We start from the raw sequence: 23,395 nt of genomic DNA on the forward strand, positions 1-23,395 counted from the left end.
ATACTAACGGAGTTTCAATCACAGAACCAGCCGATATCGCAGAAGAGATAAACAATTACCTTATCTCTGTACAGTCTGACCGCCCGGGTCAAGTCCAAGCGACGAACCTACCTCCAATGTACGCTTGCCCACGCTCTTTCTTTTTAACTCCTACTACGGAAGAAGAAGTTATAAGCATTGTTATAGGCATGAAAAATAAAAAATCTTCTGGTTTTGACAATATTACCGTGCAACTACTGAAGTTTACGATCCCTGAATTAGCAGCAATTTTGACACATTTAATTAATCTTAGCTTTAGTAAGGGAATATTTCCTGAAAATCTAAAATTAAGCTCTGTTATTCCAATTTTTTTTAAATAGTAGTTCAATTAAAACTGACAATCTGAGACCCATTAGTTTGCTTTCAGTTTTCTCAAAATTAATTGAAAAGATTATGGTAGTAAGACTTCCAAAATTTTTGCAGACTACACATTTTTATAACCCTTGTCAATTTGGTTTTACAAAAGGCAAATCTACAGAGGATGCTCTCATAGCAGTTTCAGAAAAGATTTACAGTAGTTTCAATAATAAACTTAAGACATCAGGTCTTTTGATTGATTTTAAAAAGACTTTTGATTTGGTTGATCACGGCATTCTCCTATCCAAGTTGGAGGCTGCATGAGTAAGATGGATTCCCTTGTGTTGGTTTAAATCTTTCCTTATTGGTAGAAGACAACGTGTTAAAATCAGCAAAATTTTCAGTACTTCAAAGGTTGTTAAGGCCGATAGGAAAGTACCGCAAGGATCGGTTATCTCGGCAACTTTATTTCTAATTTATTTTTATATTATATACCATAATCGATTATTCAACTAATAGCACAATGAAATGAATCTTGATTTGATCACATACTGAAACAAAACCGATATTGACCAATAACTATGATCACGGCTGTGAAAGCTGTGCAGAACCACAGTAGGAAGTAAACAAAAAAACCTAACACATGATGTTAATGGGAAGATCAATTCTTCCTCTTTGAAACTAAATAAACTTTACAACTGGATAAAAGTGACTCCTTCAAAAGTTACAGAATACGAAAGATTACCCTGTATAGATGCATTACATATTCAGTGTTGCTAATTGAGCAGCCTAATTTGCCGCATACATAGTGCATGTCATTTTAGGGTTAATATATTTAATGTATATATATATATATATATAAAACATACTTATTGGTTATGTTGTAAAGTTTCTTGAGATGTTGTTTGAGCAACAACAATAGCATGCAACCTCGTGAGGCCACCAGACACTCATACAGGAAGGTAGTATCATGTGGCACTCGGCCCAACAATTCCTCTATGTCCTCCTCCTTTTCTTCCTGGGAGGCAGGGCCAGAGGTGGGCTCCTCTGTCTGCTGGACTGCTACCTCCAAAGTGATTTTTGGTAGCAAAGCCTGTATTATTTAGAAAGGCAGATTTAAAATTTACAACATATAATTAAGTGTACTAACTATTAACAAAATGAAGAATCTTGGAGCATTGGAAAAAGTTAAATTTAGTATCACTAGTAAATGAATACACAAATATTCTTCAATATTAATTTTATTCTTGCTATGCTGTAAAATAAACAAATAAAACCGAGATTCTACATTATCAAAAATATACTGTGTTGGAAAAATAACTGAGACACCTGGATGTCATAAAAATAAAGACATGTAATTTGAAGGAATAACAATTATTAAAAAATAGTAAAACATAACTGTATCAGAACTAACCATATAATAGTCATTTGAACTTTAAAACATTTATAACTTAACCAATGAATATTTATAAAAATGACAAGTGTCCCAGTTATTTTACAATGTAGTGTATTTAAAAACCACAATCATAACACTTTTTTTAAAGTTGTCTTTATTGAAATTAATTGTATCATAAAAAAAATCTTCCAACTATGGACTTAAAATTGTAGCTGCTTTGACTGGAATAATCATCCAACATTTATTTCGCCATACAATGTCACTGAAACTCTTCATCTGCCTCTTTCTACTACTTCCTACTTATATCCCTCATCAGATGTCCAACAATTTTGAGATTCAGTATTCAAGACACAATTTATACTAATTTGTTCTCTGCAGAAGGTGGTTCTCCTGTCATCCAACCCAGTATTGGTGTTCTGAGTTTATGCTATGAAAAGAAAAACTGTTCCCCAATACTTCCAACAGCAATTGTATTTCAGTCAGGACTTAACCGCACCAATAATCACTTTTCATCTTCTTTTTTTTCTGCTTAATTAGCTGATCTCTGCTGCCTCTGGCTTACTCCATCCCCTGTCAGGCTTCATCTCAAGTTCCTGTTTCTTTAGAAGAGTGACAAGTTTTCTTTGCCATATTTCTAACCCGTCATATCACAATCTAATTTTAAAATACACTACTCATTTATCTCAGAGCAATTAACTTGTAAAAATGTTGTATATAACAATTTATATTTACTCGTAGATTGTTATATACAAATTCCAATGTTACTATTTAGATTTATTATAAATTTTAAAAGGAGAGCCTGAAATATCTCACATAACGGGTATGCATTTCACAAAATATGATGGATGCTTGGAGGTTTAATTCACAGTCAAATTCATTAACAATGGTGGCAAAACTAAAAGAAAACATCAAACCACTATTTCTGGTATTGTTATATCAAGAATGAAAAAGAAATGTCATGCATATTATCAAACATTACAGATTTTTTTTATTTTCTATCATCAGTCAGGGTAACATTATGTTTGATTAATCTAATCACTGTATTGGCTGTGCAAGATAACAGTGATCCAAGACATGACAATCAAGAACACACATAAAACATTTATTTCCAATATACAGGAAACCAATCCACACTGACATGGTATTACATAAATCATCTAACCATCCAAGACAACAAAAATAGTTATTCTGGATCAGTCAGAAGAAATGAGTAGATTTTGTGACAACTGAAATATTTAAATGGTTTATTTTAGAAATAAGGATTAAAACACATTTATGTAAAATACATTATATAACTGAATAGTTGCCATATTGGAACGAAATTGCATACCAAGCTGGCCAATGATTTAGCCAAGATATTTATAAGACAAGTTTTGTACCATACTTAAAGTTGTTTCAGCACTTCTGTCACCAGTTCTTGGTGACAAAGAAATTCTTGTATATGTAATCAATTTTTCAAAAACTGTTTGAGACGCAAAAAGATTGTTTTGAAAAACACAAATTTTACGAAATGTCAATATGCATTCCAAAACACTTTTCTTTATGACCATAAATAACAGCAGTGTAAACTATTCTTGCTGCTATATTGGAACAAAATAGTGCACCAAGCAGACCAACAAACTCAGTTGAGATATTTTTTTAAACATTTTGTATTAAGTTTCCACTTTTCTGGAATTTTTGTTGGGACAGTTATCATTTCCACAAGCAGTGTTATATGGCATAGACATACAAATGTTCAACAAACTTCCTGATGACCTTAAAAGTTGCAACCCGAAGACGATGAAAAGACAACTAAATGACTGTCTGGTGAAGAAGTCAATCTACACCATAGAAGAATTACATTGCATCCTTGACCTTTAATTTTTGCCCTCTTGTTTAAATTTTTTTCTCTTGTAATGTAACCGATTTGGACTTTTTACTATTCTATGATGTGATAAATATTCTGTTCTCAATGTTCATGAATATAGAGTTCCCTTTCTCTTAAAACAGGAAAATAATTTAAAACCCAATTTAACAAAAAGTAAACAGGTTAAACAAGGGTGTGTTTGACACAATGTCATGGGAAATATATTACGAAAATTTAATCCATTGACCTACTTGGCAAGCACGAACCATCTACGCCAAAGACTACTCATATGTTTTCATCTCATCAACTGACATTCCATGTAGTTTCTTGTTCCTCCATTAGGTTACAGAGTTTGTTGGGCGAGTTTTAGAATTATTGATTTTCTATAGAATTGAGCTATAGTTTTGTGCAACAGTTAGCTAGTCTGATTGCTTGGAAATCAAATATTGAAACAGAAGATACAGCAGAGTTTTAAATTTCTGTAAGCAGTGAGCATGGAGTGGAGTGGATTACAGGGTAGTGAACATGAATGATCGTTACATTGACAATGATGGACATCTTTCTTTCCACTTAAAACTGTTGATGAAATTTAAATCCTGTATCGTGTTACAACAAGAGGAAAACAAAAACAATTTCGGTGATGATTCTAAGCCTGAGTTCAACAATCAAGCTTGGCATGTACGCTAATAATTTTAGATTCAATGGAGGAAGTTATTGAGCAGGATACAGTGAAGACGTCAAGGGAAATGAAGAGCTGAATTGACTGGTATAAAAGGAGCAAATAATCATCACTGGATCCATTTGTTAAATGCATAATATTTGGAATAGAAATATGAAATTTATTGAATGAATGTACCTATGCTTACATATGTTTAGGATAAAAAAAACCGTGTTCCACTTTTGCTTGTGTTAGTGTGACGTGTGCTTGTGCTCTTGGCACCTGTGCAGTGACAATGCCAGGGTTCATTTCTCATGTCTAGACTTCCAAGCAGTTTTTAGTATAATCCCATCCTTTTTTGTTGTTAGTGACAGTGAATTGCCCCATGTCGTAGGTTTGAATTACATGTTTATATATATACACACACACACATACATACATATATATGCTCCGGGTTCGACTCCCGGCGGAGCAAGTACTTTTTGCGATTCAATGTTTATTGAAATTAAATAAGGCGATTGCCATTTATACAATTTAATGTAAATAAAAGTCATTTGACAGGTATTTGGTCTTCCGATCATATGTTAGTTTGCTTATTTAAACGCATATGTGACAGATACGGCCAAATACAAAATAATTGAATCGGAAAAAGTAAGCGCTCTGTGGTGTAATGGTAGCACATTCACCCGGCAAGTGATATATATTAATTTGCTTCACAAATGATGAAGGGGTGGATTTCAATAATCAAAACGTAGTATTATAAATTTGTGACATAATAATGGTAAATGTCCAAAATTCTATTATACTTTAAAACCTTGTCTCAGGACACGTCTACACATGCATAGCTAGATAATTATATAATCACCTCAAAGAAAGACTGCAGCAGAGTTGTACCCGTCACAGAAATCATTAAATTAATTTGATTGATAATGTAAAGTGGTTCCTCTTGTGTCTGGTAATGAAAATAAGCCATGTTGTCTACCAAGAACAGCATTTCTGACAAATCAACTTTCTGTGGACAAAATATAAAATTGAGTTCAGAGCAAAATCTGACAGGTAATATGATATAATACTTTATTAACCTTTTACACTCATTTCTTTAACCATAGTAGAACTGTCATTACCCATAGTAGTTTGTAGAAATTACTGTTAAAAAAGACAAGTGATAAGTAAGGATTTATAACTTGTAATACAATATGTCCCAAACTGCTATTTGATTAGTAAAATATGCTTTGTAGTTTTTGTAACATATATGCAGCATGTAAAATATTATAAAATGTAAAACAAATTAATTGTTTTCTGTTTAAATGTAACATTTATATCTTAAATATGAAAAATGTATTTTTATTTGTACACAATATATTATTAAAAACATTTTAAATTTGATATTTTTTCTTATATGAAAGAGAACATTACACAAAAATTATCTCTAGAAGTGGCACCCATTGGATTTCCAACGATCCTGTACTATTTTACTTTAACTCATGATTTTATGTTTAAGGATACATTACACTCTCATATGATATTCAATGCATAGACGAGGTTCTGAACTTTTGTTTTTGTATATAAAAAATAACTGACCATTCTTTGTTTGGATTCGAATAGGAAAAGAAATACAATAATTTTAAAAAGTTAAGATTTATGATAGTTGATTAGTTGCACGAAGAATCTCAATAACTTTTTAAAATTCAGTAGAAGTTATATTTTTGTAGAGGCTTCAGAGTAGCACCACTGAAAAGTTTTAATTATGGAGTGACTATGGTCTATGAAGTGTTTTTATATAGATGTTTTAATTTAACAAATTTTTTTAATTATATCTTTATTTGGATGATCACAAACAAACAAAAGTTTTAATAGTTGGAAAAGAGATGAACCTTATTTTATTTGTTTTACATATGATATAAAATATAGTATTTTTTAGTAATGTTATTTATATCAAACAAAAGCCTATGATCTGTAATATCATTTGTTACCTTTTTAATTGTAAAATAAATGGTGACAATGGCTAGATGCACACTATCCGGATCACTGGATTGGTAGAAGAGGATCAATTGAGTGGCCGGCAAGGTCTCCAGACAAACAGGCTGAAGAAAGACGTGCCGTCGTGGACAAGGAGGTTAGAAACACTAAGAAATAAAACTAGAAAATTACTAAAATGGGCAAAAAGGACAGACGATTGGCTCCCTTATCTGCATGCCCAAAACAAATACAAAAGAGAACTAAGGAAGAACAAAAGAAACCTTAGTAAAGGCCAACAGTGGCCTTACAGTGAACAGGAAGGAGACATTAGAACTGCTTCTGGAGACACACTTTCCGGAGCACCTGAATCGAAATAAGGATATTTATTCTGTAGTCAAGGGGAAATCCAGCCGAGAGAATGCAAAAGCCAGACAATGGTCCAACAGACTATTCACACACGAAAGAATTAAATGGGCAATAAGATCATTCAAGCCATTTAAATCTCCTGGGCCAGATGGAGTTTTTTCAGCCCTTCTTCAAGAGGGGCTGGACATCTTATTAAATACTCTTATCATTCTGTTTAGAAGCAGTTACGTCTTAGGATATATACAAAAAAAACTGGAGGACAGCACTGGTGGTGTTCGTGCAGAAAAAAGACAGGGATCCGACTCAACCCAACTCGTACAGACCCATAAGCTTAACCTCCTTCATGGTGAAAACTATGGAAAAAATAATAAACGGACACATAAGGGATGTAATATTACCAAACCACCCACTTAGTCCCACTCAACACGCTATATAGAAGGTAAATCAACTACCACCGCTCTCCACAGCTTAGTGAAAGCGGTGGAGAACACCTTCAACGAAAAGGAAGCCCTAGTCAGCGTCTTTATGGACATTGAAGGAGCTTTTCGACTGAGTTGCATATCAATCCATGGAGACTGTTATAGAACGTTTTGGAGTTCCCCCAGATGTAATCAAATGGATAGTAGCCCTCCTAAACAGCAGACAAGTAAAAGCAAAGTACAGAGACGAATCTGCTGCAATCACGGCCCGGAAAGGCTGCCCCCAGGGAGGAGTTCTGTCTCCTATCCTATGGGGGATGGTAGTACTGTAGATGATCTTCTTAGCAAAGCAGAGAAGAGGGGAACAAGGCTACTATTTTATGTGGACGACCTAGTGCTTATGGTCAAAGGAAAAAACAAAGGCACACTGGAACGCCTAATTCAAGAAGAACTAAATCTCATAAGTAACTGGTGTCATGAGGAAGGTTTACGGATCAACCCATCTAAAAAAAATATGATAACCTTTACCAGGAAAAGAAATTTCCAGCTTACACAACCTGTCCTGGAGGGAATCATTATAAACCAGTCAAAAGTGAAATACCTGAGTTTTATCCTGGATGACAAGCTCACTTGGAACTCACATAATGAAAATAGAATATCCAAAGCTACAGTGGCCCTAGAGGCCTGTAAGAGACTATTTGGATTTAAATGCGGATTGAAACCCAGAATATTTATTGGATTTACGAAACTATAATAAAACCAATGGTCACTTATGCTGCCTTAGTGTGGTGGCCAAAAGTAGACCAAACAACAGCTGCTAAAAGGCTAAAGAGTCTTCAATGGCTAGCTTACTTAACCATCACGGGAGCGATGAGCTCTTGCCCAACACTAGCAATTCAAGCGGTCCTGGGATATACTCCTATGGGGCAGGAGGTGATGAGAACAGCCATTCTAAGTGCAATGAAGCTTCTAGGAACAAAGGTAATAAATACTACCTCCTTAGAAGGCCACATGAAGATATTGCAGGTGTTTCCTGAGGCTGAAATGCTAACCAATGTTCAGATGCAATGGTTAAGAAATAACCCTTTGATAACTCATATACAGTCTCTATCGAAAGTAGGGAAAAATGGATTAAAAAGGAGGCCTACCCTACAAAAGGAGTCTTGAAGTTCTACACAGATGGTTCACACCTTGACTCTAGGGCAGGATACGAAATATACGGACCAGGAGTTAACCCTTTCCGCTCGGAGCGGTAATGTTAGAATGTCCACAGAGATCGGATGGGCAGCAGTGTTGGCCACCGCCATTTCCTCTAGCGCGCGCATTTATTTTTAGAGTTGCCGTCCTCAGAGATCGGATGGTCAGCTGTGCTGTCCGTTGAATAATCCTACTAGCGCTCGGATGGACAGCAGCGTTGACCACAAGTTATAAACTCTTTTTTTTTATTCTGACGTATTTTGTTATAATATAACGCATTAATATCAATCAGCTGTTTCATTACAAAGCTTGGAAATTGATCATCTGGTCAATATTGCATCTGGTCAATATTGCATTCTAGGCTTTCGTTTTAGCGCGCTTTTAACCATATTGTCACTAGTGAGTTAACCTACATGCATTATTAGAACGGATTGTTTATTATTCTTAGTATTGTGCAATTTTATTAAATATTAGTGTAAATGAAGTATTGTAGATATCAGTATAAATATAACTGTAAATAAAAGTTTAAATTTATCAGTATTAATACCTGGTTTTACTGGTATTATTATTAATTACTGGTATTAGAGCTTGTTGGCGATGTAAGGAACACAAATAAAAAAAGGAGACCATTCCAATTGCAAGACATTTCCCGACTAAATGGGAAACTTTATCTACCATATCCTCTTGAAGGTAGAAAATTGAAGGATTGCGTCGTGTGTAGCAGCAGAGCACAAGGCGGCACCAGGAAAAGAGTGAAGTTTCATTGCAAAACTTGTGAAAATGAGCCCGGTCTTCACATCGGTGTTTGTTTTGAAAAGTACCATTCATCTCAGATATTTCAACAAGATGACAACTAGCCCGCAGTTAAATTTATATTCGGAACAATAATAAGCAGTTCAATTTTATTTTTTATCATGTTATAATTATTTACTGTCACATTATTAATACTCATTGTAACTCATGTTAGTTTATAGAAATATAATATTTCCATTGTAATACTTTTCGACTACATTATTATTTACCTTTGGACCTTTAAATCCATTTAACTTTTTAAAAGGCACAGTATCAATGATGCGGCGAAAATAAATCCGAGCTGATGGGGACGCAACAATGACATGGCTGCTGTGTGCACGCGGGCGCCATAGTGGACAGCACCGCTGCCCATCCATCCGATCTGAGTGGACAGTACGCGCTAAAATAATACGAGCCTACGAGAAGCCATATTTGGTCAGCACTGCTGCCCATCCGAGCGGAAAGGGTTAACATGGCTGTGCCCCTGGGAAGACATGCCACGGTTTTTCAGGCGGAGGTCATGGCAATAGACTCATGTTCCAGAAGGCTCATACAAATGAGGACAAAAGGATTAAAATACTTAATACTTTCTGATAGTCAGGCTGCACTACTGTAAGCACTCGATACCTGTTCGTTTGACTCAAAAGCAGTCTGGGAATGTAAGAATGCTCTAGCTGAGCTGGCAACGAATAACAGAGTAACACTCGGTTTGGTGCTGAGTCATGAAGGCATTCATGGTAATGAAAAAGCAGACATCCTCGCCAAAAAGGGAGCGGAGTCCATAATGGTGGGGCCTGAGCCACGTTGTGGGATAGCCTTCTCCAACAGTAAATTGGGTCAAAGATTGGGAAAAGAGGATAAGAAACATTAATTGGAGTAGAGCCTCAGGATTAAGAATATCCTAAATGTTTATCTCTCCTAACGTTAAAAGGTGGACAGCTCTCTTAGATCAGAATAAAGAGGATATAAGACTAATATTAGGAATGTTGACAGGACATGGCTCCCTAAGGAAACATCTTATGAGGGTAGGCCTTAGCCAGACTGACGAATGTAGACTCTGTGGAGAAGAGGAGGAATCAGCAGAGCATATTTGATTAGATTGTCCTGCCATCTTAGAAACTCGGAAAAGATTCCTGAGAGCATATCTCCTCAGCCCCAAAGATATCAGAGAACTGGAGCCCTCAAATTTGATCGGTTTTTGCAAAATTCTCTGACTTTGAGGACACAAAATTAAAGTAAAGGAAGCGCAAAGGTCCTTTTAGGACCAAGCGTGGGGACAAACTGTTCTTTTCCCTGAAGAAGGATAAAAAAGGTCTCCAGACTTAACAAACTAATTTTTTTTATGTGGGGTCACTTGAAATAATTAGTTTTTAAAACACATCCAACGGGTATCCGAGACTTGTAAAACAGGATCACTGCTGAGTGCAGACGCTTAACCAGAAAAACTTTTAGAAAGGTCATGCAAGAATTTGCAAATACATTATTTTTCTTGCTTGAACAACAATGGCTACCAATTTGAACATTTGATTTGAAATTTACAAAGGATTTACAACAGTACTCAGTGAGTAATTTTTTGTTATTAGCAGTAGTACAATTGTTTGTACACTAATAATTGTTGTGTAAGAAATTACATTATAGGCTGTTAATACCAAACGTCTTGGCCGATTTCAATTTTTATTTTACCAAAATACAGCATTTTTATGAGCTTCAATTTGAGGTGTCACAAGGTATTAGTTGCCATTTCAAAATTTTTACTTTGGGCCCGGGGGGAGGAATGGGGATGAGCACCCCCATTTTGAAAATAATTTTTTTGTTCCCCCTATTAGTACTATACACTCCCGTTTACAGAATTTTGATACTTGGGCTATAAGTCTTTTAATATGAGTTTGAAGTTTTCAAATAAACACCCTGTATATATAGTACGGGAGCTAGCAACGTTTCTAAAACAAGAATTTCAGGTCAGCTGAAATTTTGATATGCTGTCTTTCTTGCTCTTTCGGTTGGAGTCCGGGCTATCTGGCTGGCGGTAGTGGTTGCGTTTATTAATGCGCATCTTACCTGCACAGGTAAAAATCCTGGAGCGCTTCGGCAAATGGACAACATGGCGTCAGTCTAAAGTCACATGTTTGTTTTGTGTTTGTGTTATTTATGATGTTTATTTATTAATTTCGCTACAATCGCCAGTGGTAAAATGAAATGTGTTTCTGTAAAAAAAAAAAAAAAAAAAAACTGTCTCTCTCCAACCACCTGTCTCATTTATTTCAATAGGCAGTTCAATGTCACGGTACTTTAATTTATATTTTAAACGTATATTCAAAACTTCCTGGCACTTCTTCAGTGTATCAACCACGAAACGAATGATTTTATCTTTATGTACTTTACAGAACCACATTTCATTTTACCACTGGCGATTGTAGCGAAATTAATAAATAAACATCACAAATAACACAAACACAAAACAAACATGTGACTTTAGACTGACGCCATGTTGTCCATTTGCCGAAGCGCTCCAGGATTTTTACCTGTGCAGGTAAGATGCGCATTAATAAACGCAACCACTACCGCCAGCCAGATAGCCCGGACTCCAACCGAAAGAGCAAGAAAGACAGCATATCAAAATTTCAGCTGACCTGAAATTCTCTCTCGAAAACGTTGCTAGCTCCTATACTAATATAACATATACAACATGAATATACAAATGTTTTCTTCATAATTCATCAACTACTTTAGCTCTAGAATGACATGTAAAACACTAATTTACTACATTTTCTATCCTTTTAGCTTTTTTTAGACTGAGTAAATAAATCATAAATTTCTTGATACATGAAAATCTTGATAAAATAGGGACAATTTCAGGTTTTACATTTTGTAATACTCTTTTGGTAGAAAAATATAACAAATATGTAATTTATTGTTCTAAGCAAAACATTTGCTACAAATATATATTTAAAAAATTACAATATGGTTATCTTTAAAAATCTAGTCATCTATTCAAGTTACTATTTTTTTAGCAGCTAAAATCATTACTTGTGTTTTAATTGCAACTTGTTTAACATTTACAATTAGTAACAATTCTAACAATCATATTAACTCCTGGTTCACTTTGTTTTTTTACAAAAGAAGTTATATTTGAGCAATATACATGATTAAAGAGTTTTGCATTTAAAACCTAACCTGTTCCTATAGGAGCAAATAAATTTCAAATCCGTTGTATATTTCGAAAGATTAAACATTTGTTATTATTTTCTATAGTCATCTAATTCTAATGTTGGAAAAACAGGAATTTGTTCACTCCAGTCTAAACTGTAACTATTAAATATTTATAAGTTAATTGTTTGTGTCAGATTCATAATTTGTGAAATATATAGATAATATGCACAATTATATAACAATCTAGGATTTCAGAAAATTATGTGCAGTTTATAAACAATTTAGTGAACCTCTAAACGAAGGCAAGAATTGTCTGCCACTCAGGGAAATTCTGCTACTTCTAGGGATAAAATAGCTTTATCTTTACAAATCATAACCATATAATTTTGAACAGGTTTATGCACATAACTTACCATTTACTAAAATATTAGCTGACTTAAAATATACACTTATAAAACATGTGCAAAATACTTATAAGTAATTAAATGGATCTGGCAGAGCATACCGTGATAAAATAAATAGAGTTGAAGAGGTTTATGCAGCTAATAGTTTTCCAGTATATTAATAATTTATATGCATATAAAATTCTCTAAATTTTCTTCATACATAAGATAAATAACTGTGAAATAAAATTTTTTAACTAAAACTGACACAATAAATGAATGAAAGCTCACCAGTTCCTTAAAGCGTTTAAAAATAGCAAGGATAAATGCTCGGCGTTGGTGTTGAGAGTGCAAAATGGAATAAAGAGGTCCATTGAGTGCAACAGGCTGGCCCTCATCTTTACTCCTGTAGCCCCTGAGCACATCCGAACTCCCATGAGTCTGCAGAATTTCCTGCAGCCTGTATGACAGACTGACTCCTCTTTGTGACTGCATGTAGATAAATCCTGGGTACTTTCTCTCTATCTCTTCCAGCCGTCTGTCAGCATTGCTGCGGACTGTCTTCTCCTCATCGGTGGTCATACAAATTAGATAGGGCACAATCTGAAACCATCAAAACTCTCAATACTGCAGACTTGTAACAAGAAACAGAAAGATTCCTCTCTAAACCTGGGTATTTCCGCTCTACCTCCTAATACCGACCTCTTCATTTCTGAAGAAAAGAGCAAATACCAGTTCTAAATATTGTGTGTTTCAGTTTCTTAACACATTTCTAAAAACAGACATGGACCTTGGTCATGGTAATTGGTATAAAATGGTTATAATTTTAATTTTATAATTTGATTACCAGTATAATTAATTTGATTCAGGCATACAACACCAAATAAAAATGTAAGTATGCTAATTATATGCAATGCCAACTATATATGTAATGTATGCTTAGGATGAGTTTGGCACTATATCTATATATATAAAAATGAAACTGTTCGTGTGTAACAGCATCACTCACAAACGGCTGGCTGGACGGATTCGCCTAATTTTTTTTTAAATTTGTTCGTCTTGATCTGTAGAAGGTTATAGGATACTTTTTATCCCTTTCCCGATTCAGGATTCCGCCCACTGGTTACAGAAATACCCGTAAGAAATGCATTGCAGCAAACATATGTTATTAAGTGAAAGAGTCTTTTCAAATTTTTTAATCAGCTGTTCTTTGTAAACATATATAATGCGACAAAAAATATATTTATATATAAATTTCTTTACACTTATAGTTTTAAAGCATAGAGTAAGCTTAAGAGAAACGACAAATTTTGTCTAAACTGTTTCTGCAATCATAATATATAAAAATGAATGTTTGTGTGTTTGTCCTTTATAGACTCAGAAACTATTGGACCGATCACTATGAAAATTTGTATTTTTCTATGTAGAAGGTTTATACGCAATGCCCATTGATGTAACTAACCACCAGGCTGTACTGCAAGATATAAAAGTTATCAAAGCGCCTGCACATTATAAACTGCAATTACAACACAGTAGTTACGTATATTAAAATATCCAAACACTATTTGAAGGCAAAGAAATATATGGGCAAAGCTTAAGAGACGCGTGCGAAGCCGCGGGAAACAGCTAGTTGTTGTAATAGGTAAACAATTTTTGTTTATTGTATGGTGTATACTTAACATAAAATAAGCATGTTAATACAAAGTTTTGTATATGTGTGATCACTGAGGTTGAGAATTTCATTCAGTAGATAACATACCACAAACTCTGTATACTAACTTATTTTTTATATTTGTGAATTAAAAAGTCAACAAGATGGATATTTTTATTTCACAAGGATAAGGCTGACTACCATTTATTGAAATTCTTTCACTTTCTATTCCACTAGAATAGTATGCTGAACAAGATGCTGAATAGTATGCCGAACAAGATGCTGAATAGTATGCTCTATTTACCAAAGAAGTTGATCCAGTATTACTTATTTTTCAAAATGTCTTACTAAACACTTTTAACTGATGGTTGACGATGGTTTTAATACCCTATTTATAGGCAGTAGTTGAAGCTTTACCATTGTACAAATAAAAACTATATTTGGAAATAAAAACGTCCATCTTGTTAGCTTTAATATATTCAAAAAGTAGATTATGTTTCGTTCTGCATTCACTAGGGGCAGGACTATCATGGCCATTTTGATTGGGGCGTTTCTCCGTCAGTGGCTATTCAGCCATGGAAGTGAGAGGTTACTGTTTTACAACTCCTTGATGTTTTACAACAGCAGTTTAATTTAAATGTGTGACGCAATTGAAAATCCCACGAGTTGTGAAGTGCTGTCAGTCGGTAATACGGTTTTTGCTGGCTAAGCACAATAAACCGATTGAGATTTAACATCCACTCTGTGAAATTTATGAGAACGACAATAGACAATAGACAAAAATTCTTTATTAACATGCTCATTGAGAACAGTATTAGCGTCATAGTAAACACTACAAGTGTTTTTTTTTTACAAAATATAAAGTTTTGTAATGATATAAAAGGTTACATTGTAAAATTTAAATGTCAAATACTCTTTGAAAAAATTCTTCTATGGAGTAGAAGGGGCGGTCAGCAAGCCATTTGTGTAGTGCTGGTTTGAGTTCATTCTCTCCTTTGTCTCTCAGCTCTGATGGCAGGTGGTTGTGAAGCTTCCTCCCGATGTATGTAGGCTTCTTTTCGAACTGTCACAGTCGGTGGGCTGGAAGGTCATACAAAGTAGTGTCTCTGAGGTTGTACTGATGAACTTCACCCCGCTTTGGTAGGCCCTCTCTTACTGCGTGCATCACAGTTTCTTGAATGTATAGTGATACGATAGTGAGGATCTTATGGGTTCTAAAGGCTTCTCTACAGCTGTTTGGTGGTTGCAGTCCTGCAAGTGTTCTGACTGCGGTTTTTTGTTTTTTGAGAACCCTTTGAATCTGACCAGCTGATGTTCCTCCCCATGCTACTAAACCATATCTTATGTGAGCCTCAAACAAAGCGAAATAAGCGGCTCTTGTAGTTGTTTCATCAGTAGAAGCTTTGATGTTTTTAATTGCATAGAGGCTGGAACTTAACTTCCCACAGAGTTTGACTACATGAGAAGTCCAGGATAAGTTTTTATCCAGAGTTATGCCTAAAAACTTGACTTCGTCATTCATTGCAACATCTGGTATACATGGCACACATTCAGATCTCCTTCCAAAAGCTATTTGGGCAGTTTTGGTAGTGTTTACTGCTAAGTCATTGTTATGACAGTACTGATAGGTCATGTTGAGGGATAGGTAGGATGTGATTAATGACGGTGGAGAGCATCAGTAGTGCATTAGGTTTAAAAATGGCTGAACTAATGTGCATGATGACGAACGAAGTGGACAGCCAAGTATTGTGACCGATGAAATTGTCTCTAAAGTTGATGAGAAAATTAAAGAAGACTGCCGATTTACAATACCAGAACTGTCAGTTATTTTCCTCAAATTTCAAGGAGTTTGTTACATGAAATTGTTACGCAGAAGTTAGGTTACCATAAATTTTGTGCAAGATGGGTATCAAAAATCTTAACGGAAATCCATGAAAATCAGCATATTGCCTTATTGACATTTTTGGACACTTACAAAAAATATGGTGATTCGCTGCTCGATTGAATCTTTACAAGAGTTGAGAGGAGACAGGTAAAACACTTGATTTACAAAACCGAATTACAGTCTACCGAGTGGGGGCACACACACTTCCCCAAAAAACCAAGGAATGCACCAAACATTGTCGACACAAAAGATTATGGCAAATTTTTTTGGAGCAGGAAACATGTTCTTCTTGTTGATTTCTTAGAATGTGGCACAAACATAAATTCTGTGAGGTATTGTGAAACCTTGCTGAAAAATTAAGAAATACAAAACAAACGCAGTGGAAAATTAAGTTCAAAAATTTTGTTTTTGCACAACACCCAACCACAAACAGCAAATCGAACTCGAGAAGTTCTGGATGGTTTTAAGTGAGAGGAGTTTCCACATCCGTCTTACAATCCGGACCTTGCACTCAGAGACTACCACCTGTTTCCAGCAATGAAGACATGGGTTGTGACGCAGCGCTTTAATGACAACGTGAAACTGCTAGAGGGTGTGACTCATAGCAGAAAACTCAGGAAGCAGAACTTTATAGCACTGGAATTTCAAAACTAGTTCACCACTATGATAAATGACTAAATTTGAATGGTGACTATATTGAAAAATACTATTTTAGGGTCACTTTCAAATGTATATAATAAAATTTTTTCCTTGTACTTTGTTTATATCCAGGTGTATCCATAATATTTCAGGAGGTGATTCCATGGACCAAAATAAAAAAAAATGTCCTATAAAGGTTATCCTAAAATGTTTCTTCTCCCAGATATCCGCCATTTTGTTTTTTAACTAAATAATTTATATCTCTAGAACGGCTTGAGCGATTGAGTAAAAATTTGCACATTGCTCATCCATACAAATATCATGTAGGCAAAAAATAATCATTTAGTTCCTAAATTCAGTTTCAAAATAGCGGCCATATTAATTTTAAAAACAAATAACTCAAAACCGTAATTTTTATAAAATCTGTCAAGAGCAATTTTTTGTAGCCGTTTTAATTTCCTTTCTAGTGACATAACTTTGAAACAATTTGTTTCTTAACTTAACCCCTTGCATAAGTTACTATTTCTCTATTATATCAATCAAAATAGCATATTTTAAGTGAAAATGAATCCGCTGATAGTTATGCATTGTTAGTAAATAAATTATCAATAGAAGCATTATTGTAATAACATTCAAAGTGTGGGTTAGAGGTTATTAAGACTAATAAATTACCATGAATCAGCAATAGTATCTAAGAGTATACTTTTCACATGTAAGAAAGCATGAACACTCATCAACTAAAATTAATGTATTTATTTTATTTTTCAACCGATTTAAGCAAATTTAGCATCGTTAGTTTTGTAATTAAATTTGCTATAAATATTTATTTGTGCAATTTTTAAGTAAGATTAACAGATTTTGAGATATTATATTTCTATAACTTAAAAATGCCACCATTTAGAAATACAAATTGATAATGTTTATCTAAATCAATTTTATGTCAAATTAATGAGCTTAACATAAATTCCAAGTATCATACTACTAGCTCTAATAGGTTCTGAGATGTAAGTAGTTTAATAAAAAACTAAGGACAGACACACACAAACGAAGCGAGATGGGACATATGTTCATAGGAACTTTGTTTTTGTGTCTACTATCATCATTGTGAAGTTGTGCCAACCTCTAGTGAAACACCCAGAACTATATACAGTTTTAATTCATAAATTTAAAAAATGTTCTTTAAAAAAAAACTATTGAAGTTGTTAATATACAGAGTTGTGAGTCTATGAGTCTTACGTTATCTAATGAATGAAATTCTGAACTTCAATGATCACACACATCACAGTCACATTCATCATTACAAATAGGCTGTATTATGTAAAAATTATACTAATATAATATGCTATACATATTTAGTACATTCAAAACCTTTTTTAAATACTTTTAATTTTTTTTTTTTAATATATATAAGTATCGTACAGATAGTCAGTAGTAACTTACCATATAAGTAAGAACTTCAAACTTCACTTTTAATTGTTCAGTCAATTGTAACTAATTATCAGTTCAGTAACAGTAACTTAATTTTAACACAACTAATCCTGAATGAGTTTTACACCATCTCAAATATTGAAATCAAGACCTTATGATTTTATAAGTTCGGTTGTTACCTGCACCGGATGTATGAGACCCTGTTGCAGAGTCAGCTGGACTACACGAAGTACAGCTTGTCTCACACTCACATTAGGGCATAAGTAAGTTTCCAGCACCTCCTTGATAAACAGCTGGACCACAGTGCTGGCCATCCCTGCTGACACATCTCCCATTTCTTTCAAGTCCTCTTGCTTCGATAAATTTGTCCCTGGAAAAGTAAATATTGAAAGATAGACTGTCATAATTTTACATATACATATTATAATTTATATGTTACATTAATTACAAACTTATCTCTCTGATTAGTAACCCCAAACTTGCACAAACGTGCACCCTGCCACTCTGAACAATACTACCCGTTTTGTTTTGTGTGTTATAAATGTTCGTCTGATTGCATATGCAATGTATTACAGGAATGTAGAAACACTTACATAGTTTCCACTGTGCCTAATACAATGCAGTGTTTTCTTTGTTTCAGCTATAAATTTTCTCTGATTCACTTTGGCTTGTCATCTGTTTTAGATCAGTAAATGGATCAGTCGATCGATGAGAAGACTAAATAGTAATAAGTATGATAACAATATATTCCTTTATTGCAGTTGAGATGGACAAATTGTGTAGAATATCAGGAGAGAAACTTTTATATGAATTTTCAGTGTATATTTTGATGAATGAGATATTTGCAGTGACCACTGAGATGAAGAAAATTATTGGTGCCATCCATGACATGACATCGATGTGCTACAAGTGTGGTATTTAGCTATGTATTTCAGACTGTTTCCAAGCCTGTTGCACCATTAATTTCTAAAAGTACATATTAACATTTTATTGAACTCGATATTGATCACTGTATCTCCGTCTTTCTCTTAAACCACAGACGATGATTCTCATGAGCACACTCCAAAAGGTCTGTGACTTATGCGTGAAAGACTGTGGGTGCTACGGTCCCCACGTTGCCGTGCCTATTCTGCTACGACCCACTTTGGTCGCCCTTCTGCTACGGTCCAGTCCCCAGTTGGCTGTACGATTTTGCTACGTTCCAGGCCCCCGTTTGTTGTCCCAATTTTCTCACAATCGGTATTCAAAGTGTGCTGCCCCTCACTGGTTGTGTGACTTGCTTCGTGTTGGCTAACTCATATTGTTCCAAGTTGATATTTAAATAACGATCAAACTTCAATGTCTGTGGTGTTGTTGAAAGTGTAGTTTGTATTAATGAAAGTAGGCTACACGTTATATATCACTAGCACTGGGTCTATATTATCTCAGGTTTTTTAAGTAGGTTGAATAATGGTTCAAACTTAATACTACTCTTTTGAAAGTTCTGATTAATATGATTGTTTATATCATAATAAAGTTCACAAAATATTCACTGTTCTTACCAATCACTTTGAATCAAATAAGTTTTGAAAGTAATATTCTTTAATTTAAAGCTTATTATCTTACTTACCACATTTCTTTGTAGATGGGATACTCAATGAAAGACAAAGCAAATGACTTTGACGTCAATTTATTTAATATTATACTGTCTAATTCTACTCACTTTGCTTTGATTTTTGTTCACTAACACAACATCCCATCCCTTATTACAACTTCAATGCACTATTGTACAGTTTCAAATTTCATCTATACGAGTAGACGTCCTTACTGCTTCAAGTCCAGACAGAGAAGAAGGATTCTCCGTATAAAAACTACGCATACCGGTTCACACAATGTTCATCCCCCTCTCCCGTTCAAATCAGCGTCTTCACGATTAAATATAATTTGATTCTTTTCCTTTAATTGTCAAAATTTATCACGTTCACTATAATTGATCGATTTAAGTCTTTCTATTTTCTTTTATTATTTTTCTAAAGCTTTTTTATTTAAATTTTTAGTAACATGTGCTTTCTGACGTCATCAATACGCAAGTCATTTTATCCCACAATTGGCTTTTCTGCGTAATTTTATTTAGTACTTTTGTAAAACACGAATTTTGGTTATGTATAACTCATTTTAATTAATTAAATTTGTTCCCGTATAAAGTTTAATATATTTCTCCGTTATTAATTAAATAAATCTCAATTCCGACAACATGTGATTCACTGACGTCACAGTCTGCCGATTCACTGACGTCACAGTCTGCCAATTCCCCGCGAATATTCAAATGTCATAATTTGACCTGTCACATGGGATAAGGACCAATAGGGACAACTAGCTCCCTACATGGTCTCACTCCCACAATCCCAGCACCTGTGCCACTTTTTGTTTTAGAGCCATCCATAAACCATTTAAGCTCCACTGATGGAAGAAGTATCTTTCCCTCCAACAAAGCCTCCCTGGAAGGTATAACAGTTCTGATGGGTGTTTTAAAGGAATATCTTTGTGGCATCTGATCAGAGATTATTCTTCTGGATCAGGATGCTAATTTTGCAGTGCCTCCTGTTGCAGTCCAGGGTTGACCAAAGCCCTGCCTGCTTAAGACAGTAGATACTCTTCCTAGCCATAGCCCGAATGACAATGTCTAGAGGGATAAGATTGAGACAGCAGTCTAGAGCAGTGCCTGGCGCATTTGGAATGGCCCCAGTGATAGCAAGGCAAACCATCCTTTGGATGCTAGCCAAACTAGCTACCACCATCCTAGCCATCATTTTTGGCCACAAGAAAAGTGCCTCGAATATTAATGCAGATCTAACCACAGGGACATAAAGCCAATAGAAAAGCCTCAGCTTAAGTCCCCAGAACCCCCCTAATACATGTCTGCACTGCATCATAGACCATTTCCCTCTGGCGATAACCCTTTTCAGATGGGGTCCCCAGATCTGGATCCTATCAAGGATGAAGCCCAGGTACTTGACCTCAAACTAACTCAATGGGAAGAAAATTTCAATAAGAATATGGCTTACTACTGTTTTGTTTCAGTAGGCAAAAGCCGCCTATTGAAACAAAAGCTGAAAGATGAGGCGTGTCCATCAGAAATGTCATTCTCCTCCATGACAATTCCAGGCCTCATACAGCGGGATTGAACAATAATAAGTGTATAAGGTTATCAAATAAAGGTAAAACAAATAACCGATAAACCATTTATATTTGATTTACCCTTGTAAGTCAAAATGATGGCCAGTCTTTTCTTAAATGTTTTCCTGTGCACGTATTTGTTTTTAAATGTCTAAACATACAAAAATAAACAATTTTCAAAAAATTAGTTTATAAATAAATAGGTATAGATTTTTTTCCTTAACTATTACATTTTTGACAAGTTTAGCCTGACATTTTATGCGTAGCCAGAAGTAAAAGACCAAGGATTTCTTGGAAACAAAACTAAAAAGTATCTGGTTCTAAAGGGGTAATTTGATTATGTATAAATAAACATAACAAACAAAAAACTTACACTTTAAATCTTGTTTGATTAAACGTCCATCTTCCTCTTGTAAATATTGTTCTATGTTGCTCAGTACCTACACATGCAATAGAATTTTGTAAAATACAGACTTTTGATAGCTGAAATATCTGAGAATCAATAAAAATAGGCTATATACATTATAATATAGTTAACAAAAAATGTGTTATATACATCGTGATAAGATTCACAAGAAAATCACATTCATAATATTCAAATACTGGAGCTATAATCAATAATGCTATTAAACTGAAAACAAACCTGAATCTTCAACTCAAAAGAAGGCGTAGGATCACATAAAATCCCAAGGTACACTGTTTTCAGCTTGGGAGTCAACATAAGTTGACAGTATTGGATACAAATGGAACCAATAGCCTTCAAAGTGAAGCACTGAAGCTCCTTAAATTGTAGGTAGAAAAGTAGTATATCCACAACCACATCCCTTGTTGAATCCTGTAAGACATTACAATGCTAGATATAGATAGAAACAATAATATTTAAAACATTGGTGTATCTTTATATATATGTTGTCCTACTGGTTGTCCTACCTTCTGCCGGCTGTGATGTTCTATCATGTTTAATATTCACGTGTGATAGGCCTATCAAATGTTGTGTTTCTCATACTTTTTATTTATTCGCTGTGTTTGTACTGTGTTCATGAATTTTAAACTATTACGATTACAGACGGATAATCCTCACTTTTAATATTTAATGACACTGACACCACGAAGATGACTGTGAAACTATAGTAGTATTAGACAATATACTATATTTGTACAATTCATAGAGAATTACAAAAGCGTCAATAAAAAATGTCGTAATAGCGTAATTACAGTTTTAGAACATAGTCTCATCAGGTAAGTTCAAATTAGTTATAACGATGGTTCAAAGTTCTCCAGTTCAAAAATTTGTCAATAGAATAAAAAGAATGTTTAAAAAGCCATTTTTTCAGGTTGGTCTTGAGATTCTCTTGTGTTTTAATATCAGCAGGTAGACAGTTAAACAGCTTCGCCCCCATGTAGGATGGTTTCTCTTCGTAACAGGCTGTACGATGTTCTGGTAGTGCGAAGTCAGCAGCATGCCGTGTGTTGTATTGGTGTAAATCATGACATTTTAACAAGTTCGTGTATGACTACAGTTTGAACTGTTTCGAAAGTGTGTTGTTATTGTTTTATACAAATAATTTTAGGATTGACAGTGTTTCTATTCTTCCTAAATCCAAATTGCTCATTACAGATAAGCTTTTTTGAAACATCACTGAAAAGAGAAATTGGACGACAGTTAGAGATATCATTGTAGAGCCTTTTTTAAAAAATAACAGTAATTTCTGATAATTTTAGAAGTTCAGGAAAGGTTCTACACTGCAATGCTTGGTTAAAAATATGAGTCAATACTCGGCTTATTATATTATAAGATAATTTCAACAAACATACCAGGTTTTTCATCGTGACTACTGGATCTGTTTTTTCTTTTTCTTTTTTTTAAATTGAATACTATTTTTTCAATTCTTTCTATTGTTTATGTTTAAACTCATCAATAATAGATTTACATTCTCTTTGGTTCACATTATTTGTCTTACTTTGTAGAGATAGAATATTTAATGATTACACTATGTTGACAAAGTGTTTGTTAAACTCTTGCCTATACCGATAGGATTTGTTATTTCTGCATTATTAACAGTCAATGTAATATAGGTTGTTCCTTCTTATCTAAATCTAATTCTGATTTAATACTTGACTAAGCAGCTTTGGA

At 34.4% G+C, this 23,395-nt stretch overlaps 1 protein-coding gene across 1 annotated transcript in view; it reads right to left on the reverse strand.

Moving 5' to 3' along the window:
* Positions 1-23,395, reverse strand: part of LOC124363543 (nipped-B-like protein A) — a 128,623-nt gene that overhangs the window by 19,525 nt on the left and 85,703 nt on the right. Inside the window, exons 18-23 of the mRNA XM_046818793.1 lie at positions 21,905-22,096; positions 21,635-21,701; positions 18,285-18,475; positions 12,794-13,105; positions 5,102-5,248; positions 1,206-1,429 (exon numbers count right to left, since the gene is read on the reverse strand). Coding sequence (XP_046674749.1) covers positions 1,206-1,429; positions 5,102-5,248; positions 12,794-13,105; positions 18,285-18,475; positions 21,635-21,701; positions 21,905-22,096 — 1,133 coding nt within the window. The remainder of the gene's footprint in view (positions 1-1,205; positions 1,430-5,101; positions 5,249-12,793; positions 13,106-18,284; positions 18,476-21,634; positions 21,702-21,904; positions 22,097-23,395) is intronic.

The sequence above is a fragment of the Homalodisca vitripennis genome, chromosome 5 (assembly GCF_021130785.1).
Source record: "Homalodisca vitripennis isolate AUS2020 chromosome 5, UT_GWSS_2.1, whole genome shotgun sequence".
Classification (NCBI taxonomy): domain Eukaryota; kingdom Metazoa; phylum Arthropoda; class Insecta; order Hemiptera; family Cicadellidae; genus Homalodisca; species Homalodisca vitripennis.